This window comes from Mus pahari, chromosome 11, assembly GCF_900095145.1.
Source record: "Mus pahari chromosome 11, PAHARI_EIJ_v1.1, whole genome shotgun sequence".
Classification (NCBI taxonomy): domain Eukaryota; kingdom Metazoa; phylum Chordata; class Mammalia; order Rodentia; family Muridae; genus Mus; species Mus pahari.
This window is the reverse complement of record NC_034600.1, coordinates 76793165-76820661: the sequence shown is the minus strand read 5'-3', so window position 1 is coordinate 76820661 and position 27497 is coordinate 76793165. Positions and strand designations below refer to the sequence as shown.

General features: G+C 39.9%; 1 protein-coding gene across 2 annotated transcripts in view; it reads right to left on the bottom strand.

Moving 5' to 3' along the window:
• Sema5a (semaphorin 5A) overlaps positions 1-27497 on the bottom strand; it is a 359154-nt gene that overhangs the window by 7595 nt on the left and 324062 nt on the right. For both annotated transcript variants that reach the window (XM_021208315.2, XM_029543945.1), the window contains one exon: positions 2050-2257. In XM_021208315.2, the coding sequence (XP_021063974.2) occupies positions 2050-2257 (208 nt within the window). The remainder of the gene's footprint in view (positions 1-2049; positions 2258-27497) is intronic.

The following is a 27497-nucleotide window of genomic DNA, read 5'->3' as shown; positions in this document are numbered from 1 at the left end:
CGCTTGTCGTTTAGCTGTGAGCAGGTGAAAAATGAACAGAGGGGAGATTCAGCCACACGAGCTTCTCTTCTATGATGGAGGCTGAGGATGCACTCGAACAAGAACCATTCACTGATGGCATCTGCACCTGGTGGCTCCAGCCACTGTGGAGTCCAGACGGTGTTGATGGCTGATAGCGTGACAGACAGCGGGCACCGTACCGCTGTTGGTAATCCTACCCGTGATTTACATGAGTTAGTTTCCTGAGCTGAAGGAGCTGAGGTGACCTGCACTCACTGAATGAAAGTGCAGTGAAAACAATGAGTTGTCTCATGCTTTGCAACTGCAGTCCTAGTCAATGAATGCAGGAAATGCCACACATGGCACAGACCCATGTTTTCCCACCTGTGACCCTGTACTGACCCCAGCAAGTCCCCAGGAGAACTTGGATCTAACAGAGTAAGACTTGGGAAACTGGTTTCCTTCCAGCCATGCTTGGCTAGGAAATGCCTCTTGGCTACACCCCAACCGTCCCTGTTATATGGCGAATGACCAGCACTCAGAAGGGAGTTACATCTGCCTCAGACTGGGCTTGCACAGCCATGCACAGAACATGTTTCAGTCTTTGGTTAAAGTTAGAAATCAGAGACATATAAAAGAGGAACACTAATAACTGTCACTGTGTACTAACAACATTCACAATCCAACTCATAAGACTATCCTGATACTGTTCTTCAGCTCTTTCTGATACCAGGGAAATGTTATACTGATTTCATTTTGTAGAACCACTCTGCAGGAAATATTGTAATGGTTACACATAAAAAAGAAAGAAAGAAAGAAAGAAAGAAAGAAAGAAAGAAAGAAAGAAAGAAAGAAAGAAAGAAAGAAAGAAAGAAAGAAAGAAAGAGAGAAAAGAAAAAGGAAAAAAAGAAAAAGAACGAAAAGGAAAAAAAAAAAAACACCTATATTAAGAACATGCAGAGACCTTTCAATTTTACAATGTATACATCATCCCATTTGAATCTATAGCAAGTCCCATGTGTGAGCTGAGACAGTGAGGCTGAAGTACATTGGAGCCACGGTCAAAATGATCACTGACAGGTGTGTACTGTGAATTTCCTGCCTCGGGCTCCCTGTATAGAACAGAATGGCCTGAGCACTGCAGGGTCTTGCAAGTAGTACAGTAAAAACGTCACTTCTACATAAACCTTCAGGTGTGTCTTGCTTAGGGGAACAGCTCTAAGCAAGGCTACCAAGCTCCTCTAGAGCAGAGTTGTGTCAGAGTCCAGAATACATTTCCAGTTTCCAACACTATAAATATTACAGAGCTAGTCAACTAGTGTTCATAGTCCTCTTCCACTTCCTAAGCACCTGGCTCTAAGTGTTTCCAAACTAAACTTAAAAATACATTGTGGACAACACTGGACAGTCCCTAGAAAATAAGAGGATAGGGCTGGAGAGATGGCTCAGCCATTAAAGGCTAGGCTCACATCCAAAATATAAGGGGGGAAAGAGCTGGGAATTGGAAAGCATTTATGGCACTTGGCTTTCCCTGTACCTCCAAGATTTCTTCCTCCTAACTAACTGATTACATGATAATGGGACCTTAGGAAAAAACTGCAAGGGTGTTAGGGACAAGACATGCTATAGATGATCCAGAAAGGTGGAGCTTTGGGTCAGCATTGATATTTCTTCTCAGGGGGCTCTAAGAAAAGCATGAGCCTACTCTCTCTCTCTCTCTCTCTCTCTCTCTCTCTCTCTCTCTCTCTCTCTCTCTCTCTCTCTCTCTCTCTTCAAATAAAATATTAACTTATACTGGGGCACTAGATCCCAGCACTGAGAGTGATCATATACTGAATAATTCATTTTCACACCTATTACTGCTCACAATTGTTAGCCACATGGTTCCTCCAGAGATATCCAGAGGTTAGTGGCATCACAAAAACCCATTTCAATGAAGACCCTGTATCCTGGAATATAATAAGCACACAGATGTATGGTTCTACAGCCTTTTGACGGCCAGAGACTTGAAAGGCTGCCACAGGTGCCCTTACCCTTGGGATTCCTTACCTGCGTGTTTGATGGAAGTGGCACCTCTTCAGGGGGATCTTGGCCACATGCTCCTGTAGTCCCACAAATAGGACGCTCTGGCTGTGGAGGATCTGCAGGCTCCTGATGGGCTCACTCCTTCTCTCTGGGAAAAGCTCAATCTCTTCCAGCAAACAGCTGCCTGAGCTCTGACTCAGGGGCGCTCGTACTTTCTTAATGGTGCCATAATCTGTGAAGACAATAGAAATAGGAAGGAAATAGAACACACAGGTAGCCCAGCTGTCTCCAGTTAGACAGAATGTATACAGAGCACACAGCCATAATTCATCAGCCCACGAAGTCATTTGAGCATCTTCCAGTAATGCAGAGGCTTCTCGGGTGGGCCACACTGGATGGAGAATTCAGGTACCGATGTCCTTTAAAGCTCTGCAATGATTCTCCAGTGTAGCCAGTTGTGAGAACTCCTGATCTACCACTTGTCTCTGCAGTTGCAAGCCTGGGAACAAGAGGCATGCTAAACCTTACTGAAGATTAAAATAGCTGCAGAATACCAGGAGGGGAAAAAAAAAACCCAAATCTTGGATCACTGATGACAGCATGGTGATTGCTACCTATTCACAGAAGAAGCAAAGTGACTTGGAATGTAAATACAAGGCCATTTTTGTGCTTCGGAACTTGACTCATGTTGGAACTGATTCAAGTCTTCCTGGACCCAGGTTCAAGCATTTAGTATTGCCTGTGTGAGGACCTCTGCACAATGCAGCTCTACAGATAGGCTGTGAGGGATGTGGGGCAAGCTCCTTTCAGGTCAGTGGTTCTCAACCTTCCTCATGTTTTGACAATCTAATACAGTTCCTCATGTTGTGGCGACTGGTGACCCTACCTCCGAAACATAAAATAATTTTTGTTGCTACTTCATAACTATAATTTTGCTACTACTATAAATCTTGATATAAAAATCTGATATGTGACTCCTGCAAAAAAATTCAGCCTTCAATGGGATCACGACTCACTACTGCTTTAGTTCACCCATCAAGGGCTTAAGGGAGGACAGATAACACCCCTGTGAGGGAGATGCACGGGAGTTTGAAGGACACTGCTGCTTGCCTGCAAAATCTTGAAGCACCACCAATAACTATCAGTGCTATCTGAAGCCATCTCGAATGCACAAACTGAATAAGCCCACCAGGGCATCCCGCTTTAAATCATAGCGATTCTTATTTGATAAACACAGAAGCAGCTTTAGAAGTTATCTTAAAAGCAGAAAGAAAACGCGGAAGCTTTGGCTTGAAGGAGCTTCAACCAAATAAGTTGAAAAGTCTGAAGAGATAATACCTTACACTTTGCATCTTTATGGAAGTCTTAGATAATAGGACTATCTACATTTAAAGAGAAAACACATGGACAATATATTAGTTTGGCTTTACTTAAAATGTAAACCCAGAATAGTTCCATTTCCTTGAAATCTCTCTTCATATCATATGCACAATGTAACAACTGCTTAAGTTTCCATCAAGATAGCTGGTTAAATATTAGTGTTGAAAAATATCCAGCAAACATGGGACTCTGACAGGAGTGTCTACGTGCACTAGAATACAGGCTACATTGACCATTCAGAAAGCTCATGGCTTATAAAGCATAAGCAAGACCATTCTGATAAAGCCTTTACTCTATAACAGAACTTCCTTCTGATTTGGTGTTCAGGGATCATAGGCTTGTGAAAAAAAAAATCAGCTTTGGTGATTTCAGTTCAACCTGCAGAAGACAATAGAAGGCATCAGTAACCACAGCTCGGAGGCCTACACAGGGTACAATGGGAGCTTCAGGGACAAGAGGTGACTTCATTTCTGATATCTCAGGCACAAGAAACTGAGACTTAAAAAAAAAAAAAACAACCCAAAACACTGGCAGATGGAGCTGTCAGCTTCCCAGGGAGCAACAGAACGTTCCACTCTTTGTAGGATATCACAGTAACAGGAGTCAGTGCAAGTCAAAGGTTGGGGAGAAGCCAGTGTGGCTAACCTTGGGAAGTGGGATGGCTCAAATAGTTTATAATAAATCACTGTGATAAATCTGGACCTCCTAATCAATTTCTGAGTCAGTGATGGGCAGGGTGGACGGGAGTCCAACAGGAGAGTGACCATGACTACTTTGTGAATGTGGCACGTAACATGGTGTGCCAAAAACATAGGTCTAAACTAGAACATATTCAACAGTTAACACTCTGAGAAACCTGCCAAAATTAATAATAACCCCGCAGTCAACTTAATTGGTGCTTAAAATTCTTACAAAATTGCAGAAAGCACCAAATTTTAATAGAGCTTTAATAATTTGATTCCAATAAGATATCCACGATGTAAAACATTCAACATATGCTTTCTTTCACACCCTATACCCAGTGCTCCAGCCCATTGGTTCGTAGCATTTGAATGAAAGATGGTAAATGAAGATTCTGTGACCCAGGGCTCTGCTGTCTCTTCTTATCTGTGAACATCTGGTAACATAAGTCCCTTATAAATCCTCATTCCATCCATGTTGAGATTATTATAGAGTGATCCCGAGCCACACAATTAAAGCTCAAATCTGTATCCTTGCTGCCTTTCCCTCCCTTGCCTAAGCCTCACCCTTACTCTGTGCTCACACTCCCTCTGTCACGTCTCCCTCCCTTATAGTGATCTTGAAAATCAGGGCATGAGGTAAGGAGCCACGCCAGTTCCCTATACTACCCTTAATTTTAATTGTATTTTTGTCTCTTGTTATGCACCAGCTCTTCTCAGTTTCCTATACACTATTATATTGACCTTATTTAATATTTGAAAAACCAGTATTCTTTGTTCTCATCCTTCTCATGTTTATGCAATTTTGCTCTCACTCTTCTCTTTATCCATGTAGCTATTTTTTTTCCTTTTCAAAGCAGCTTATTTTTATTTATGTTATCGTGTGTGCAAACTTGCTCGCACGCATTCAGATGCTTGTGGAGGCCAGAAGAAGGCATTAGAACCCCAGGGGCTGAAATTATAGGTGGATGTGAGCTGCAAAACTGAACTCCGGTCCCCTGCAAGTACAGCGAAGCTCTTAGCTGCTGTGCTGTTCTCTTGGACCCTTACCGCCTTTCTAGAGTACTGATGCTGCGGACATGTAGTACGGCAATGAGGGGCTCACACAGGTGTTCCTGTTCTACACAAGAGTATGAGGGGTGTGGGTGACAGAGTGAGTGACCCCTCTTGCATGGAATACCATTATTGCTTGAGGAGACACACACTGTGGTTGTTCAGATGTGTTCTTATAACAGACATCTTCTGGAATGCACGAGATCAAAAAAACAATAGAAAAATCTGAACTCTGAAATAAAGAAAAAATGAATTTCTGAAAACTCTTGTGAGCTTGAGATTATATTGTCTTAATAATTTTTCTGAGGTATTAAATGGTCTCAGCGGTGATATTAATATCCATGTAGCCATTCTTACCCCCGTGTTCATTGCTTAACTACTTCATTCTTTCTCTCTAGTCCCTTTACTTCCCAATCTTTTACTTAAGTGTTGTTTTCCTTCACTAACTTTGTCCCTTGTTTCACTCAATTACTATTTTTTTCAATGACTAATCTTATTTTCTCTTTATTTTATTAATCTTATTTTCTCTTAAATATTTTATTAATTAGAGAATTAATAAAATGTTTTATCATATTCAGTTCTCCTTCCCTAACCCCTCCCAGATCCAACCTCTTTATCCTCCTGTTCTTACCTCCACAACTATAAGTTCTGTTCTTCTTCACTTTTTTAAAAAGAATTATTTATTTATTTATTTTATGTATGTGAGTACTCTTTAGCTGTTTTCTGTCACACCAGAAGAGGGCATCAGATCCCTTTACAGATGGCTGTGAGCCACCATGTGATTGCTGGGAATTGAACTCAGGACCTCTGGAAGAATAGTCAGTGCTCTTAACCACTGAGCCACCTCTCCAGTTCTCTTCTTTTATCTTTAAACACATTGCATACAATTTATGTTGCCCAATTACTCTTGGCAGTGGGATATGGAGTATGGTTGGTCTAAAAGGGGTGACATTATAAAAGAAAACCCATTCTCCCTCTCCCCACAGGTGACAAATGCCAAAAGCCCTATAGCCAGTGGTGGCATTTTTGCACCCATCCCTCCCCTGTACAACTTTTATGCTACGATTTCATTTGACTTAAACTGACACAGGTCTTGGGTACACTGTCTCAACTGCTATGAGTTCCTAAGTACATGCCCTGTTGTGTCTGGAGAACACCGTTTCCTCTGAGTTATTTCTGGCTCTCCTGATCTAACATACTGTACATTATTGATGCTGCTTTCTCTCTTCTGTTCATTCATGATATAGTAGCTGGCTTTAACCACATACTTAAACCAACCAAACAATCAACAGACAAACACAACCACAACTTTATGGTTGATCACTGGGATATGATCAAGAGAACAAGTGTAAAAATCTTCAGTGAAGACATAGAATAGCTAGTTGCTGAAATTAAAGCAGAAATATTTCACGAGCATGGAAAAAGTGGAAATGTAAAACATTTTAATATCTGGTATATTATATATAAGTAAAACATGGAACACAAGATAGATGTGGTTAGGTCTACACGATACATAATAGTTAAAACTGAAAAACTGTAGAATAAAGCAAGACTATTAAAATCTACCAAAAAAATAGCACAAATGTATGAAGACTAACCGATCAGAAAAACATCAGACCTCTTAGTAGTAACCCTAAGAACCAGCACACTATGGAAGAATAAAGTCCAGATCCTCAAAATAAGCAGAGAACCACCAACCAGGGCTATTTCCTCCAAAAAACGCTCTAATTTGAAATTGATGGAGAGCAAAGATAGTTCAAGAAAAGCACAAACTGGAGCAATTTATGGCTAACCTGTTACTGCAAAAGAAACAAACAAACAAACAAACAAAAAAATCAGAGGAGGAAGAAAGTCTTAATCTTGGGTCACAGAAGATATACATTTTGTAGAAATAATAATAAAAAAATTAACCATGACTATATCAGCAAATTGGAGAACTGCTTATATAGATGGAGAAGAAGAAAAACTATGCATTTTAATCATTCAGAGAAGCCACCAATGAAATGTAAAGAAACAGTCAACAATCTTTCAGTAATAACCCAGAATGTAAATGGTCTTAACTATTTACACACACACACACACACACACACACACACACACACACACACACACACATATCGAAATCACACATGTAGGCTTTGGGAGAGGATCCTTTCCCCAGCTCTCTGTCCCACTCCAATTATTTCTTAGTAAATGGTCTCTACTGCTCTCTGCTTTTGTTTCTAGGGAATCATCAAGCATGCAGGGAGTCAGAGACATCCCTGGCAGTCCTTGCCATGCCACACTGAAGATTGACTGCAACTTCGATTCTCACCACACATCATGAGCACTTTAAATTATCCAAGCCTTCATGCCATTAATAAAAAACCAACAGATGCTACATGAAACAACTTTGCTAGGATTTCAGAATACTGTATGTTATGAATTGTGTTTTCACTGGACATACGAAGCTTTCTCCCTTATAGGGACACAGTGGTCTATTTATAATAAATAGAGTTTTAATAACTTCCTACAATTATTCCTCAACATGAAATTACCAAATCATTTTACCACTGTATTGAATTGTATTGTATTGAATTGTATTGTATTGTAATGTTTGATTTTAAAAATTGCTATTTCAATTTGCTAATGTGTTTTATTAAAAACTTTAAAATAAATTTTGGCTTTGAATTTCAATAGAATTTCCAACCATTTCTGAAGTGGCTAGATGTAAACATATTTCTGTCATGTATGATATATATATATATATATATATATATATATATATATATATATATATATATCTGCTTTAATTTTTTTAAAATTTTATTTCTTTTTTTAAAAAAGATTTATTTATTTATTATATTTAAGTACACTGTAGCTGTCTTCAGACACTCCAGAAGAGGGTGTCAGATCTTATTGCGGATGGTTATGAGCCACCATGTAGTTGCTGGGATTTGAGCTCCGGACCTTTGGAAGAGCAGTCGGGTGCTCTTACCCACTGAGCCATCTCACCAGTCCGCTATATATTTTTTTTAAAACAGCATTCTTAGCATTGATTATTATGAGAGCAAACTAGTAATTAAATCTGGAAAAATGTGTGTATATATATATATATATAAATTAAATCTGGAAAAAATATACATGTATATATATATATTTTTACAACACATTTCTTTATGCTTTATTGCCAATGAGTGTTTAATTTGTATATCTATTTCTTATGTATCTATACCTCAATACACTTGAAAATTTCTCAAGTGAAAAGGGATAATTATTGGAATTAGGTTATGAAGTACTATTCTGTAAGAAACACACTTCACTGGCAAAGATAAAGACTCAACAGCAAACACTGAAACTGAATATACCAATAAGGTTGGAGAAAACAATAGAAGTAGATACTGTCGCATGTCTTAAGGTGCACAAGATAAAGTTAGAAGATATCAAAGGTCACATTTTATCAATATAGGGGACATTCTACAGCATTGCAGGTCCACTCAGACAGGCATGCTGTCATTTCCATTTATATGTTTAAAAATGATTATATATGAGATAAACATTTCTTAGAGTAAGGGGAGAGGGCACCAGCCTGAAGAGGTAAAGACAATACTGTGCTGTGTGTCTAGACCACTCCTCCAAAAACTGGATGGCTTCCTTGATACGCCTGATAATGATAAGAGTGGAAGTTCTGGCAGAGCTCAATACAGGATAGGAACAATTTTCACCATTCGTTTTTGATAGTGATGCATCTTAAAGACATGGAAGACCACGCCATACATAGAAAATGTCTTGCTAAAGGGAACTCCTGTAACAACAAAGCACAGTTTTCTTCTAAACAATCCCTACCATTAGAGAATGAACAAAGGGGAGAACGAAGAGAAAATGCAATGGTGTAAACACAAAGTATGCACAGTGTCACAAGAAATAGAGTAAGTTCAATTCCAACCTGACTACTGTGGAAGAAATATTTTAAAAATCCCAGTAAAGAATTCTAGATGTGAGAAATGGTCCCTGAACCTCCAAGCCTTGTTTTCCATAACTCCTACAACAGGGAAGTAGATTCACATCTTGGAACAAATAAGCTACTGAAGAAGCTGTGCAAAGATTAACTGAAAACAAGGTTGAGATTTTCAGTAGGTTTAAATGAAATTATATTCTAGGAGTAGAGTTTGGCTATCAAGAGGTGAATTCTACCTGGCCTTTGTGTGAAGATGTGGGAATACATAGGTTATCTAGACCATCACCATGCAGTGGAGACAGCTACAACCCATAGGAATAATTAAAAATATTTGCCACCAGCTATAGGTTTAAATGGACTCAAATACTGATTTTTGTTTTATAATTTATTCAATACTATATATATTATTTATTCCATAATTTTGTATATAACCATAAAATTACTAGGATATTATAATTACTTTATATAATCTTTGATATCCATATATATATCATTCATTTTAATTAATTCTAGCCACTGTGGTGCCGTGGTTTGAGGTAACAGACAACTTAGGGATATACATGATGACACCTTGATCCTGCCAAGCACCCCCTCACCTGTAAATAAAGAACAAGTCCAAACTCCCCAATATGCGAACTTCATTTTTTCTGCATCACATATTAAACCTTGCTGCATTATTTTATTTCAATAAAAGGTTCTTTCTCTACAAACATTTGATCATCTGTGAATGTGATAGCTGCTCTTCATAGGTAACTTGACTGGATTCAGAATCACCAATGAGACACATCTCCAGGTATGTCTGTGAAGATATTTTTAGAGATATTCACCTGGGAATGAAGACACCTACGTTGTATGTGGGTAGCGCCATTCCAGGAGTTGTGATCTCAGACTAAATAAAAAGAACAGGGCGGAAGTGAGCCATTCCCTGCTCTCTACTTCCCAATCTGTGACTTCCTCCTCCAGATCTCCCTTGCCGTGATGAACTGTATCTTTGGAATAATAGCTCCCCTAAGTTATTTCTTGTTAGTCATTTGTTACAACCTGACAACTAACACACTGAATGGTACCAACTCTTCTGTGCTCCAAGTAAAGTAACGGAACATCATCAAGCTTAAAGAACAGAGTATGGGCTACGTAGCTGGGGAATGCAGCCATGAGCCCAGAAGCTAGACAACAACCCTTGTGAGTGAAGTGATCACAGGCAGGTATCAGGTGTTCTGTGAGAGTGGATGCAATCATTGTGAGGACATTTCAGAACCTGATAGATCTGCACAAAGCAACCATGACCTACGAGACTATTCCATCTGCTTCTCATTGCCCAGAGTTTTCCATTCTCTTACGTGAAGCTCCCATCCCTCTCCCTTGGAATGTGGCTCTCTACCACAGCGTTGGTAAGACATCGACAGGATGGGTGGCCACAGCCTGAATACAACACTCACTATAGTTCAGATCTTAATGTACTGTAAAGGCTGACACAACAGGACAATACAGATGGAAACCAAGAAGAAAACAAAACAAAAAAACTCAGATAGTGTTATATCAACATGGTACAAACAAGAGTCATCTGAAAGAAGGGAGCCTCATTTGAGAAAATGCCTCCATAAGATCTATAAGCTTTAGAGCATTTTCTTGATGAGTAATTGACATGGGGGGCTGGCCTCAGCCCATTGTGGGTGGTTCCATCCTTGGACTGGCAGTGCTGAGTTCTATAAGAAATCAGATTAAGCAAGCCATGATGAACAAGATGATAACCAACACCCCTCCATGGCTTCAGCATCAGCTCCTGTCTCCAGGTTCCTGCACTGTTTGAGTTCCTGTCCTAACTTCCTTTGATGATGGACTATGACTTAAATAATCCCAACACTTCCCTCCCCAGTTGCTATTGGTCATGTTTTTTTTCCGCGGTGGCAATGGTAGCCCTAACTAGGACATATGATGTGCCATTCCTACATTATGCTAAAGGGGGAATACAGATTTATACCATAATGTACAAAGGCAAAATTATATAAAATGTTGGTAAAATTTTCCTCTAATGTAGGGAATGAGGTCATCTTTTTTCTTGGAGAATATAAATGCTAAGTTTTGTCTTTAGTCTTCTCCTCTAAATGGAAACCACTGTCTAAATAAAATTTTCAAGTGACATGACAGGGCACTTGAATATACCAACAGTTTTGTAGTTAAAGAGATCAAGACTCAACCAGACCTGTAAGCTCAAAGAGAGGATGCCAAGCCAGTATGAGGAATCTCTTTACATGGACAAAGTGTTCGGCCTGTATTTATTTTAAATGCTGTTCTGAAAGAACTGGGAGAATTAACAGAGAATCTCTCCAATTGTTCAGCAGCAGTAGCAGCCGTGTGTCTGATGGGTCAGTCAATGCCAGCTGAGAGTGCAGACCCTTTGGTAAGTAGTGAGTACCCAAGACAGAGATGAATCTCTGATAGATCTGTGTTGGTCTTCTGGAATTCACTATAGGAAGAGCCAGTGCTCAGGTAATACCAACTCCAGGACACATCTCACTGACCCATGAGAAAATGAAGCAAGCAGAACAACAAAGCCACTTCAAAAAAAGAGCCAATCAACCACCACTACCATCATCACCAATGAAAACAAAAAGGAAGTACTTCTGGGTCAGTTTTTAAAAAAATAAAGGCTTAAAAATTTGAATAAACGCTAAAAAGTTAAAATATGGCCTTTATGTAACCAATTTCTCTGATACATAAGGCATTACGTGCAAAATTTAATTATTACTGACTGAGATTTAATTGTATTTTTGACTTTGGGGGAAATAGTAGGTCTTTTCTAAATTTCAATGTTGTGGTGACTGAAGTGGATTTAATAATTTCAACAAGATTCTATTTTTTCACTTAGAGAGCATTAGTCAATTTCAATACAATCAATTGCAACTATCTTTCCCTAGTGAGCAAGCATGTTATCTAATAAAATGGGGACTGCTATGAACCCAGCTGTACCCATCCACGATTCTGACATTGAAATCTCCATTGTCATTACCTCAGGATGCAACTGTGTTTGGATACACTATATTCTAAAGGATAGCAGACATATAAAATGTGGTCAGTGTAGATCCTCAGTTGATGTGACTAGTGTCCTTCCAGAAACGAGAGGCCAGCACATACACAGGCATAGGCATAGAGGATTATGAGATGATCCACAGAGATGAAGGCATTTACAAAGCAAGGTAGAACAGGGAGAAGAAAGAAACCTGGAGGCATTTCACCTAGGACTTCCATCCCCAACAGCTGTTGTCAACCCTTGAATCTTCAGTATTTACTCTGAAGTTCTCAGCAGATTGATAATTGCATCCACACCAAAAATCAATAAACACAAAATGAAGAGTTGTTATTCCAGATTTTTTTTGGAGAAATTTCAAACTGCATTTTTTCCCTAAAATACTATAGTTCAAATTTTAATACATTAGGAAATAGGAATACAACACAATGGTAGACACTCAACATGCCCACAGTAACACCAGTGCAATAATCAATAAAACTGTAGATTAAATTGCTTTAACTTAGTACAATTGCAGGGCTCATACTTAGAAGCAGCTTATTAATTTAAAATTATGTTCAGATTATCACATATTTAAAAGTCTATATGCACATAAGTATAATTCTGACACATTGCGTGTTTGGATTAAAATATAAAAATTAACATAGAAGATGCTAGTTTTCAAACCTTTGTGTTAATGTCTCTTCTGGCCTTTGAGGGAAAAATCAGTACTAAATGAGTGTTCACAAGTGAACTGTGAAGTACATGAGGAAAACATCTCCGTTTATAACATTTCATCTGGGGGGCTGGAGGACAGAGAGACAGATAAATAGAAGGAGAGAAAGAGAGGATCCTGCTAGGTGTTTATGCATGTGTGTGTGTGTGTGTGTGTGTGTGTGTAGGTCTGCAACTACATGGACACACACACATGTTGAGGATGACCATAGGTAATCTGCTCTAGTACTGTGCTCATTTTCCTGAGTCAGGGACCAATCTTCCTCCTGAATCTAGAGGGAGGCTGGCAGCCAGCAGTCTCTAGCATGCCTCCTGTTTCTGGTCACCGGCCTGGTGTTAAGAGGTGTATGTAACACTACCAGCTTTTTACACAGTTTCTGGGGATTCGAACACTATCTCGTGCAGTGAGCACTGTAACTGGCTAAGCTAATTCCCCAGCCCTAGTGTCAACTTCTTAGGACAGAGTTTCTAGAAATTTAGTTTTGTAAGCATTTCACAAAAAAAAACAAAAACAAAAACAAAACAACAACAACAAAAAAACATCAAAATGTATTTTGCAGGAAGAGAGCAAAGATGTGAAGGATGGAGAGAGGAAAGGGAGGGAAAAGAAACGCAGCCACTAATCAACATTTGCTGTCACTGGGTGGAATGTATACTTGCCTGATGCTTGCCTATGATCAGAGAGGTTTCGGCTCACTGCAGTGTAAACACGATGAGATGAAAGTGTAAACCTTACAGGAAAGCCATTCGACTTCATGTGAAAATGGCTTTATCCTAACACACCTATGATCTCTGACCAATTAAAGATGACTCAGAAAACTTAATATATTTTAAAAATGGTAGTGAAATATACTTTCAAAACATAGGATAGACATGTTTTGTCTGAAATACAGTAAACATTTTAGGAGATGGGCATGTTAGCCGTTTAAGACATGGATACACTCCTTCACTTTGTAAGGAAAGGACAACCATCCGGCCAGCCAAGGCAGGTAGATTTCTTCAAGACTACAGATAAGGATGGAGGGATTATCACAAGGTGATAGGTTATCATTTCTGCTCTGTCGAGAGTCTGTCATATTTCTAAGGGAATATTTTTTATTCAAGATTCCAATCAACAAATGCAGAACAGAAGTAAAACCCCTGAAAGGCATGCCACACCTTGGACAATGACCCTCTGCGATGGTCAGAGACTCGCTGTGGATTCAAGGACCACGCGGCAGGGAGCTAAGTGACCTTATTTCTCACCACACACTAGGCTCCGGTCGCTTCTGTGCTGCTGTGGTTCAGAGGCATCTTTTTTGTGTTTGCCTCATCGACCCAGTTACAGCAAAGATATAGAAAGCCTTTGTATTTGCATCTGCTACCAGCCAAGCATTACCAGTGCGGTAATGATGAAATACCTTCTCCCACTCACTGGGCAGCCTGTTGCTATAGCAACAGATCATTATATAAAGTTCATCAATTTAGCTCGCTGCAATCCCAATGTGGCAGACAACTAATACATTACCAAAGTTCTTTTTCTTCACTTGAAATTTGAACAAATGGATTAAATTGTTCTTGGTACTCGGAGTCAGCATTACATCTATATAGCAAAGGGGAATTCAGGGCAAAAAAAACAAAAATAGGTCTTGCTGGCCAGTACATGTCTGAAAAACAAATTTTAATGAACACTCTTATCAGATTTAAGCAATTTTTTTCACTAAAAAGAATATGATCACCAACTGAGAAATTTTGGTCATGTTTTTCACATAGCAGTCTTTAATTTCAAAGAATTATATTCAACTACAGTCTACAAACCTAGATGTCACAGCACGCAGGATATCTTGTTCATTGCAGCCTTCTTGGCTTGCAGAACAATAACTGGCACACAGTAGGTACTGACAAATTGCACACAGTTTAGTAGGTCGAACATTCACCAACCAGGCAACGAGTGCTAACATTTACAAGTTCGGAAAACTCTGTCTCTCATCCTGGTCCCCAGTTCACAGTGTTGGGGCGATTAGGAATAGGATGACGACCGGGAATCAGCCATCATTCCTACCTCACTGATGCTTGGCCTGTAGCTGAACAGCAAGCACAGCCAGCTTCCTAAATCCATTTGTACTCAATACACACAAGCAGAAGGCAATGCTATTTCTTTTATAGCGAATTTGACTGCCTTGCAAAACAAAACTTCAACAGTTTTTTCAGTAGGTCGAACCCAAGCTGGTGCTTACAGGAAATTTACCACTGGAGTTTCCTGTGAATAAAAAGGATATTACATTAAAAACAAGAGTGCAATTAATAGAGCCCCACGGGTATCCCTTCTGAAGCTCTCAGCTAACCTCACAGCTTAAATCTAGCTCCAGCCATTCTGTTAAGGAAGCAATTCGGGGTTCTAAAAGGAAATTACTTTCCTTGGATTTATTGTGTCCGAATTACAAAACAGCCACCCAGTTGGCAGCCCTTGTCTGACATGGACCAGGCTATACCGCAGTCTAAATTATCCCTTTGCCCCTAGTGGTGGGATTTACACTGTGTCAGCTCCTATTAGTTGTCAATTATGATAGTTAAGAAAAATCTGTGCTAAGCGTGTTTGCACCCATGAAACAGTAAATTAGAAGAATGATTACTCCCCCATGGAAAAGGAAAATTATTTTGTCATTCTTTTGAGTTGCTTCCTTATGCCTGTATAAAATGATGCATGAGGCACCAGGCTGTTTGGAACTCTGAATCTGTGATTTCTCTTCAAGAATGGTGGTATACATTCCTATGGCCTTGAAGATTACCTTAGGTCTCTCTTGTTGGCCTAGAACTTTTCACACAGGTTCCTTGGTGTGTTGGAACCTCACACTGTGTCCTACAATGCACAAGACCTTAAGGGATACAGAACAGCACCAGATCTGAAGAATGTTGGTGCTAGGATAGAACACTCGGTGGGAGCCGCTTCATCTTCATTCTTTCCACCCACAATTCCAGGGGATTGATTGCCTTAGCTTGACTTCCCAAACACTTACCCCTTACCCAACTGCATGTATTGTTTATTCTGCATTTTATGCCAAGAAGGCTCCCCCTTGCCCTATCCTCCAGAAAGTATGTCTAGGAGCTGGTTCCTCTCATCTGTACTCCACGGTGCTTCTCACCTGCAATCTGTACAGCCATGCAAAGCAATTCTTGCACCAGTACAGGTAGTTTGTGAAATCAAACTACAGAGCACAACCACCTGTATTTTTATATGGTGTCGGGCTCTCTGGACATTACGTCATAAGCCTCATTCCCATCTTTGTCTACTGACCACACAATCAGGCACCAAGAGGGGTTTTCCTAAATGAAGGAATCTACTGATGTTACTGTTTCTGCCTTAAAAAAAAGAAAGAAAGAAAGGAAGGAAGGAAGGAAGGAAGGAAGGAAGGAAGGAAGGAAGGAAGGAAGAAAGAAAAAAAGAAAGAAAGAAAGAAAGAAAGAAAGAAAGAAAGAAAGAAAGAAAGAAAGAAAGAAAGAAAGAAAGAAAGGAAAGAAAGAAAGAAAGAAAGAAACTTTCCTGTAAGGCCGGCTTTCAACTGATCACTTTTTTGTTGTTGTTAATCATGAATAATAGCAAAGAATCACATAGTTAAAATGCTGCCACTTGTTTGAAGGATTCAGGCAGACACATTGTCCACTGATTTCTACGTACCTCCCATGTTATGTTCTTCCTGAAACACACCAAAAAGGCAAGGAGCTGAGGTGGCTAGCCATTTGGAAAGGAAACCCTGGCGAGAGCAGATCTCTTATTGTAGCAGGCTGTTTCCCAAGGTTTATAGTATCAGAATGTACACTCAGGTGTTCCTGAAGTGGATATTCCCCTTGCATCCCTGGAGACAGGGATGCAGCAGGGATGTGGTATGGCAGAGATTGGCATAACTAAGGACAGCTCCAGGTGGACCTATGCAAGGAGTCTAAAATACTCATGTAGTCACTGATTAAGCGCCATTGATTTCAGTCCACGTCACCACAGATGGCAACAGGTGGGAGAAGTGCAGTAGAGTATAGGCTTCAAAAAAAGCAAATTTTTGAGTATTCATGTCTCCTAAATGATACATCATATAAAGCAACTGGCTTATTTCTTGTTTCTTACAATGAACCTTCTGTACATTAGTCATAATCACGACACTGATGAGGATGAGGAGGAGGATGTGACCAAGAGGACTCCCTCTATTCCTGAAATATTGCCTTATGTGATAAACCTCCTACAGAATCAGGAAAGGCCTGTAGGCAAGGCATGAACATCTACTTATGGGTGGTATGAAATGGACAGACATCTCTCTTCATTCCAGTGAAAAACTCTATGCAGCAAACAGTGAGACGTCTCAAACTGGATGTCTTCCAGAAATTCATGTGTTTGAACAGTTGGTCCCCAAATGGTGGCATGGTTTTGGGAAGTTGTGTTATCTTTTGGATATGGGACCTAGCTGGAAAGCACAAGGCTTTTGAGGGGGGGACTGAAAGGTTACAGCCAAGCTTCAGTTCCAGACCAAATTCTTTCTCTGCTTCTCACCTTCTTTCTTAACTTCCAGGATTGATTGCAATCTAGCTCCTTGGGTCTTAAGCAGGCATGAATCCTCCCTCTCTTTGTCACACAGTGATTAGTGGTTATAATACTTCCCATTGTCTCCTAGCCCATAAGAGATAAAGCTAACTCAATGTACTCAATGTATACTTAAAAAGTGGGCTAAAATATTCCTCTGAACCATGTCCATTTCTTTTTACAAAGACTTCATTTCATACGGATGTCCTCCTTGTGATGAGGTGCATTACCTAATGTTATAGAAATGATATTTAGCATGAATTTGATTCAATCTTCAGAGGTGTGTTGCAAATCTCTCAGCCACTTGGCTTGCAATGTCCTTCAAGTTAAGGGTTCAGTCGTTCAGTTACACTTAGTTGAAGATTTACCACAATAGTTACCAATGAGCTACTGGCTACTTGCCATTTCTCAAGAAGAGTCATGTGTCCTCATCATTTAACCCCAAAAGAAAAAGCCATTACAAAAACAAGGCGATGGGCATATTTATTAGCCTGATAGCTGAATTTCACAGTGTATAGTGTACATACATGTCAGAATATCAAGTGGTGCACCTTACATACAATTTTTCTCTAAAGTATACCAGATGGAACCTAGGGTCTTACCAAGAAATTAAGAAAATGCTCTATGCTCTATCACTCACCCAGATGTGTAACTCTCTCTCTCTCTCTCTCTCTCTCTCTCTCTCTATATATATATATATATATATATATATATATATATATATATATATCCTTGGGATGGGAGAAAACTTACCTGTAAAAAGTGTTTGTCATACAAGCATACATGACTAAGTTGGATCCCCAAACCCATTTTAAAAAGCCAGAAAGAAATATGTGTGCTTAGAATCCCAGCACTGGGGATGTAGATACACATGGATCTCTGGGTCTTGCTGGCCAGCAAGCCTAGTCTAGCCAGCAAGTTCCAGGCTAATTGATATCTCAAGTCAAAGTAGATACCACTTGAGGACAGATATAGAAGACTAAACTATGGCATGTGCATGCACATGCATGTATACATGTGTACAAACACACTTAAACATGCACACACACATGAATATACACCCACAGCTTATACATGAACTCTGATTAAGACTGATAGCATAGTTGCCATTCCCATTTCCCCAGGAAAGAACAGGGCTATTCTATCACAAAGGACCCACAGATCACTCAGCTGCTTAAGCCAACCACTCAATAATGGTTTACTACATGACACTACCCAAGTTCACTTCTGGTGTAGAATGGACAAGCATTTGCCTTTATACAAGAATTAACCCATTCGTTAATTTACTGGTATCTGGATCACACTGTTGCTACAATAACTTCAACTTTCAACTTCAACTTCAACTGTTGTTTGAACCCACAGGTCCATGGCTCCTGATTTCCTGGACCCATGAAAGGTATCCTCTGGCTGAATTACTTTTCACTTCCTAGCTCTCTATGTGGGAGGTGTGAACTGCAGCAAATGTACTACACAGTGGTGTTTGGGTCAAAAGTGGAGCTGAACAATTTTTATTATCTAGTACTTCTGCAGCAGTTTTGAGGTTGGGATGAATATTTCCTAGTGATGCTGTTGTCTACAGCTCCGTACAATCCTCTACCTTGGGGCAATGGGTCCCATGTATAATGGGCTATGCCATCCAGGTTTATGTATTTACTGAAGGACAAGTACATAGTAGAGTATGCATATTATTTGCCAATTGTTTTCCCAGGGTACTAGCTTTCTATAACACTAGCATAGAGTCCCCACATGCTCCTTTTCTCAACAGTAGACATGGATAGAGTTTGGGGATAAAGAGATTAGAGTTTAAAAAAGGCTTCATATGGGTATGGATTGGGATTTCATTGCCTCCTTCCAACACATGGAAAAGGTGGGAGCAAAAATTAAGAGAGACAGCAGATAGTTACCTATACCTTAGTAAATTCCAAATGGTCAAGAGCTCGGGCTGTGTGTGGCAGACAAAGAAACACCTTTACTGAATGTGTTCAGGATTGATGAACATAAAACAAAGGATTAATTACCACAGTCTCTAGGGAGCCTTGTGTACTTCCTAGTCATGGAATCCAGAACCAGAGATGTGTAAAACAAGTATCTGAGAGTCAGGACAACCCTTCTGCTCCCTAGAGGACAGGCATGACACATGAGGTTAAATGTTTCACATGTGTGGAAGAGCTCTAAAGTGTAACTTCACTGTTACTAAGAGGAAAAGCTGGAGTATTCAGCCATTGAATCAAGGGTCTCTCAAGCCATTGATTTCAGTGGTGATTTCCATTTTTCTCTCCAAATCCTATTGTGGTTTATTAGCATCTCCAGTATGTGGGAACTCTAAACCAGCAGCATACAGAGGGAAAGCTCCAAGTGATGTAGCGATTTCTGGTTTCTTTGGAGACTCAATTGTGTCACATGATGTTTTTCTGGAAACTTGTCTTATGAGAGGGTGTTTTTGCTGCAGCAGCCACATGATAGTATGTTTTGGTGAGAACAGATGTGCGATGTTTTTCTAGAAGCAGTCTGGAAATAGGGCACATAATGTTTTGCTACAGTCGACGTTTGCAAGAACACATTATGTTTGGAAAGTGTATAAATATAACCCCCAAAACAGTGGGTGATGCTGCGTGGTATTGGTTTGCCTTGCCACTCTTTGCTGATCTTCACTGCGCTTTGCTGACACTGGTCGTCCAGGATCACCTTGCCTTCTTTGGTTATGATATTTGTTGTAACTTTGTAGAGAAAAAAGCACTAAAGAACTTCTAGTGGTCTTCTGATAGCTTCTTGATGCCTTTGCTGACTCTGACTTGGACTAATTGGCAGAGCCTTGAGGCTTCCTCTGGGCTGAACTGCCATTATTGATTTGTGAATGGTGTTTGCAATTGGATGGAGCTACTGCTGCTGATTCGTGTGAACCAAACTGCTGATACCTTGACAACACAGTTTGGATTTGCCCCAAAGAACGATCTCTAGACAAGTCCATATCCTTCTTTGCCCTATTAATCTCTCCTTTTCACTACGTCTGGTGGTTGGTGGTCTACAAGGGAGGTTACAGCATTTAAGTGCCCTTATTAAAGTAGGTTTTGAAAAAAATACAAGCCTATATACAAGTCTTAACAAAATTTGCTATTTTTGTTAACTGAAATTTGGAATTCTGGTAGTTGTGCAAGTGCCTTTGATTCAAGTCAGGCATATACGGACACAAAGGACATCTTCAGGATCAGAAAGTAAGATGCAAGGTGTAGAGCTGGGACAGAAAGATGGCCAGTGGCCACAGGACCCAGTAATGTTTCTCTGTTTCCTGACATGACATGAGCCATAGTTCACAGAACATTTTGTACTCAGAGAATTTCCTCAGAACTATAGGACACAGGCGCAGCAGTCAAATCCCAGGTCACTGAAATTAGGTAAGGAGTCAGAGCCGAGAGCAGACAATGATGAGCCAGTGCTACATCTGGGACTGACCGCATCCTGTACACTGATGGGGAGGGAGGTTCTAGAATCTGAGGGCCTCAGCTGCCGAAATTACAACGCCCTTGAAACTGGCTGTCAGCTTCGGCCTCATGTCAGGAATTTAATAAAGTCCAACCTAGGCAGCTCTTAATTCACAAAGAGGAGGGTAAGGCACCTAGAGATGCTGTAAAATGCTGACAATATTTGAGTAACATGATTCTGAACCAGAGGGAAAATTATACTTTATTTCAAGGAACAGCAGGTAGTTGTAAAGACTGGCCTTAAAAGATCCAATTTACCAAGGGCAAGTCCAGCCCTCTGAAGCTGAAACTATTTCTTTCCACTTTCAACCAGTGTTCTGATAAGCACAAGGTCAGAGCTTTAAAATTAATTAAATGATTATATCGCCGAGGGTCCAAGTGAAGCCCCTGCCCTAGTAATTAACTTGGAAGATCACTTTTAATACTGGGAGAATTCCATGAGGATGTTCACATATTCAGATAATGGCTAGATTTTCATTATTGTCTTAAATAAATGAGGAAAATTCACACAAAAATCTCTGCTCAGTTCTGCAATGTAAACACTGTTTTTTAATGGGACGTAGCTGGGAATTGCTTTCGTGGGCTCTGACTAACCACAGACAACACCCAGTCATTGATACCCACATGTTAATAAGGACATGCCCATGAGCGCTCTCTCTTCAAAGTTCTAGATCCTTCAGAACGGGCTTCTTTTCTTACTGGCAATTCTGACCCCTAAATGAAGTATTCCTTTTTAAGTTTTACTTTAGCAATGCTATCTTATCACAGAAAACCCCAGAGCTTCTTACATTGTTTCCTCATTCATAGTCTCCTTTTTCCTGATAAAATTTTACTTGGTCTATAAGGTATCTAAAATAAGTATTGAAATTAAACATTTGCTGACGATAAATCACGATGATTTTTGAAATGCAATCCCTTACTATACATATGATTATTACCAGTTAGTAATTATGAAAGCAAAATTTGCACAAAATGAAACAGATATGCTTATTTTTATATAAAGTATTAAATTACCCCTGAATTTTTTTGCTACATTTTCATTTTCTCTGATATTTTGATTTTATAATTATCCATTTCTAGAACATTACCTCACATAAATATGCACACAAAATGGCAGAAGTATGTTTAGGCTGTTTCAGAAATTACATTTTAATGGTTTCTTATGAATCTCACGTCAGCAAGTCAAATTGCAGTTTTTCAGATATTCGATCATAATTCAAGCCAAAGATATACTGATATGTCCTGAAGAAGGCTAGTGATAAAAAGCAATGAAAAGGATTTGTTCTCCAATAGATTCTGTATTATCAGTAAATTTCACATACATAGGCAGACCACATCTGATATTCTCACAGCTATGTGGCAGTGTTTTGGGCAGCATTCCTGGGTGTACACGGCTTGGTGAGAAGCATGCACAGTGCAAAGGTTTCATGATGTACATTCAGCACTGAGGCTGGAGTCAAGCTGTACAGTAAGTCAGGACAATTGCTCACAAAATGCCTCAGGTTCACAATGAATTTGATTTTGAATTCATCTTTGGTTGTGGGTTAGGAAAACTTTTACCATTTCAAAATTTTCTGTAACACCTACATTCAAATGCATAGTGGTATTTATAATTTAAGAAGCCAGACTAAATAAATGGCAAATGAGGAAACAGAGAGGAAATGCACCTCTAAAATGTAGCTCATTAATTGGAATACCCAAGGGTCACGTCTTCACCAAAGAATCCATTTTTAACTGGAATAGAAGTATCCTGTCAGGGTGATAAAGGCTTGTTTCCCAGAGCTTGGGTCTGGGAATGATTGACATTCTAGCAGCATCAATGACAAAGTGCCAGAAGCTGAGAAAGAAGACAGGAAAAAGAAATAATAGAGATTATCCATTGGAATAATAGTGTTGGAAATACATCTGGGCAGATAAGCAGTTATGTAAAAACTGAGAAAGAATTCAGAGCAAGTACAGATGGACCATCCATGTTTTTGGATACCATTCTTCTACAGAGGAGAGCTGAAGATGTAGCTTACAGTAAAAGAGGAAGAGGAAGAGGAAGAAAGGCGAGTGAGTGTGACAGTTACTTTCTGTGGCAATATGGTTGGATGGGCAAATGTCTAGTGAGGTGGTGAAGCACATCTCTAGTTGTTGAGGACATTTCTACACAAAGATCCCAAGGGCAATGACCTCATCAATGGACTAAACTCCTGATGAATTCAAGATATCACAGGCATATGGGGAGGCAGTGAAAAGTAGGTTGTAGACCAGTACATCACCAGGGAGGTGTCCTTAGGATCCCAACTTGCCCTAGTGTTATATCTCCCTCCTCCTTTTCTCTGTCTCTTATGTCCCAAGAAGTAATGGGCAGCCACTGCCCCCAACATGGTATCCTATATCTGCCTTGCTTTAAAGATGTTCTTATGATATTCTACTATTCATGTTCACATCTGATCAGAGTTACATCAAAGTGAAAAAATGTATTTTAATATATGTTATTATTTTGCATGGAAGAAACAATCACCATATGCTGTTTATGACAATGATATGGGCTTAATTATGGCAGATGGATTGATGGGGCACTTAATGTGGGGAGCGTCCTTGTTACTTTTGAACTTAAGCCGTTCATTATATTATTTTGTGGATTGTTCAGTAAACTAATAGTTTCCTGAACCTGCTCTTTAACTGAGTTTCCCCAGGATAAAAAGACCTGTCAGAATGTGTCAATTGCATCTTATCTTACAGACTCCAGTAATTTGTATGTCACACTGGAGCTGCTCTCGAAGGTTTCTACAAGGAAAGAAGTTAGAATGGCCTTTCTCACATTAGTAAAGGTCTAGATCAGGCACAACAGGAAACTGTGGGACACTGGTCATTAAAATGTCTCAAAGGTATGACATCATCTCACACAGAGGCACAGCATGATAACTAGGTCTGTTGACAAACCAGGGGACAACTCTTTGATAAGCAAGAGACTACCCCTCTCTCCTGCTTAATGGCCTATCAACTTGCTGTAAGCCTAAAGGGGTTGTTTAAAAATTATCAATTGTGAAGGAGCCATATAAAAAATAGTAAGGAGTAACAATTTGTATTCTTAGATTTGGTTACTGTTCAATGACCAGTCTTTACTACCTGAGGCAATAATCGATACTGATCAAGTGAAACAATAGCAAAGAAAACCAGAGAGTGAGAAAACAGACCACACAGCTAACAGGAAAAATATCCTCTCCATAAATAGATATTATCTCCATCACATTTAGAACACAGTGAGAAAATTACTAATTCATAGCTAATAACTCCATATTATTCTGTTCTTAGGAACCAAGGCTTAAGCTACCAAAATTATCCAGAAAACATGCTTGAAAATGAAACATTAAAATAAAAGATGTAATGTCCCTATATTTAGTCAAACAATTAGCTGTTTATATGGTATTTTAAGTAGTTTGGTATATATTACCAAATGTATTATATTTCTGTAGTAGAGTTTTTGTTCTCAGTAGGCCTAATGTAAACTAATTTTGTTCACTGAGTGCAGGACATTGAGCAATATTGTGGAACAAATAAAGCAAGGGTACACTATACATTTGGCTATAGGACAGATCCAAAGTGGTGGTCTTTATGGACCTATCCATGTCCTGGGGCTGCTGTAAGAGTTTACATTTTATTGCTGGTCTGATGGCCCATCACGTATGTTAAGCATGAAGGTCACTGTTGAGATTCCCAGTCTCTGTGTAACTCTCTTGTGTGTAACAGATGGGATTCCCGAAGAAGCTGGGCATCTTAGCCCAATCAGTAAACTCTGGGTCTAGTGCTAGACCCTGCATATGGAGGGTGGGGAAAGCAGATATCAAGGAAGGCACTTTATGTCTCTGCTCCTCCTTAGGACACCCACATCTACAAATGGCCCCACATATGCAAACACGAATACACACCCATTCCTTTCACACACATGCAAACATACCAAAGACAAATATACCACATTCTGGGGGGAGTCAGGGTGACAGGCTCTTGGTCTCACAGTTCTGGATGCCATGATTTGGAAATGAAGTCTTGAAGAAACCATGTGCCCTGAAGCTCTCAAGAGAAATATATCTTGCCTCCTCTTAGTGATGCCCTTGGCCATGCACTCCTAGTGCCTGTGCCTTGTAGCAGGGCCTCTAGAATTTGGCTTGTGTGGTCACTTGATTTAGCCCTGGTTCTCACTCATTGTGTAAGCTATCCAGTTATATTAGAGTAGAGGTAACCTACAATTTAAGTTTAACCTCACCTTGGCTTAACTAAGCACATCTTCCCATTGAGTTCACACTTGAGATTTTGGGAGCAGTCAGAAACTGCAACATATTTATGAGTGTGGGAGGGGACACCCAGTTTGATTATTTAATAATATTTCATTATTAGATTTCTTTTATGCACTGATATTAATTGATGCAAGTATTCTCAACAAATTCAATCTTCCTTTATCAAATAGGGATTCATATTAAACAGTGACCTCTTTTAATATACAAGAATCTCTTGCATAAAACCCCATTCATATTTCATAAAAAATATTAGGCACACATTTATAATTCTAGTGAAAAAGGACAGAATCCCGAGACTCTCTTAAAAACTAATTTCAGTATGCATGTTGAACAAACACCAATGGTTGTTCATGCTCTTTAAGCAGTTGTCAACTGCTTGCAAATACTGGGAGTTATCATCAAGTATGGTCACAGCAAGTAGACTAGTTGATTTCTGTTCCCCCAAGTAAAGGGAAGGGTGGGGCATGCTCTTATCATGTATCCTCCCATAGCCTTCCCTAGGAAGGGAACAAAAGCCCCACAGTGAGTACCAGAAAAAACACAAAGATGTCAAGTCAGGACTGGGACTTCAGCATTTGCTGAACTTGTTGGAAAATTCATCCTTTGCAGAAGAAATTTTTAGAATGTTTGTCTGCTACTAACATACACATTAATTTTGGAAGACACTGATTTCTTGACTTTAATAATGATTAGTAAAAAGTAGCAATAAAAATGTCATGTTTCATATTCAAAGTACACTTGGAAAGGAACAGAAGGAGCGTGGGTGGAGGTCACTCGCTGGATTTCATCTGTGATAATCCACAGCAAAGCCAAGCGAAGAGGCAGAGTGAGTCTGGGATTCATCTGAACAAAGCCAACTCCTTCCTCTTCCCTGTGTGTAATCTATGCTCCTTGGAGCCTCTGCCTCGCATTTTCCCACATTCTTCCCTCTCAGGGAGATGCTGTCCATTGTCAATCAGATTCATGGGTTCTATTTTCTACAACAGATAGTCAAAGCCAAGCTTTCCCTAAACCAAAGACCTCAAGGGGAATGCCTCCTCCTCCTCCTCCTCCTCCTCCTCCTCCTCCTCCTCTTTTCCTTCTCCTTCCCCTTCCCCTTCCCCTTTCCCCTCCCCTTCCCCTTCCTCTTCATTTATTTTCTCTCCAGTAGTTGGTCTTCCTCATTGTAAAATTCTTTACAATCCTTATCCTGTTGTTTATGCTGAACAAAGGCACCATCGTGCCTCCTCCCTGTTCTCACAGCTGTTGCATTCTATAGACTGCCCTGACTTCTCTGCAAGTCCTCCCCCTTCCCTGGGCTCCTGAACCAGGGTGTAGATGACCTGGGAGAGAAATATCCTCCTCTCCAACCTCCAGGGAGGGGTGCAAGATTCAGCAAGTATAGGTGACAGCAGAACCATAGTGGATACCTTTAGAAGGGCCCTTTCCTGTGTCAGGTTCACTTTAACTGATGCTGGCCCTCATGTGAACTGATTCTGCAAACATCACATCTTCCCCCATCATGCTTCTTGTGTGACATCCAAGAATATCTTCTGAGGTGTCATCCCGCCAGGTCTTGACCCCCATCACTTCCTCAGTTTACCCCGTCTATCTTCATCCCGACTATCCCATGGGAAATATGTTCCTGCAAATACCACCAGAACTTGGATGCACTCTGTATTTTCTTTCCATCATCCTCTTGTATAAATTCCAACCACTGTGGCCCTCACCTCTCCATTCTGTCTTTCACTTTCCCTTCCCTCTTGACTTTTAATTACTGGTTTAATTGTTTGGCCTTTTCTGTAAAGGAACCTCTTGAAGGTAGGATACCTATCTGTATTCCTCAGGGCTGAACCCTCTCAGGTGAGTTTTCACACAAAAAAGCTCTATTTTTCACATTATTTATGAAAGTTGACCACATCAAGAACATTCGCATATCATTCTGGGTTGGACCCATTCCCGCACATCAAAGCACTCTGAGTCCTACCAGACTGGCTGCTTTCTCTTCATGGACTTAACCCATACCTGCCCTCATCTTGTTGGTAATTGCCTCACCCACCCACAAGGCTTCTTTCTATCTTCCTTAACCCCTTACAAATAAAACTTATACCTCAGATATACTATATGTTTGTGAAGTGTTTGAATTTGTAACTTGCACTTGAACTTGTTTTTCTTCCCAATCACATTTTACCTTGGTGTGAGTGGATGGCTGCATATTAATCTTGTTACAAGATCTATACCCTGGCTGGGTATGGTAGTGCACATATTTAATCCCAGCATTCTAGAGATAGAGGTTGAAGATCTTGGTGAGGCCAGCCTGGTCTAAACAGTGAGTTCCAGGACAGCCAGGGCTACACAGAGAAACAATGATATATATATATATATATATATAT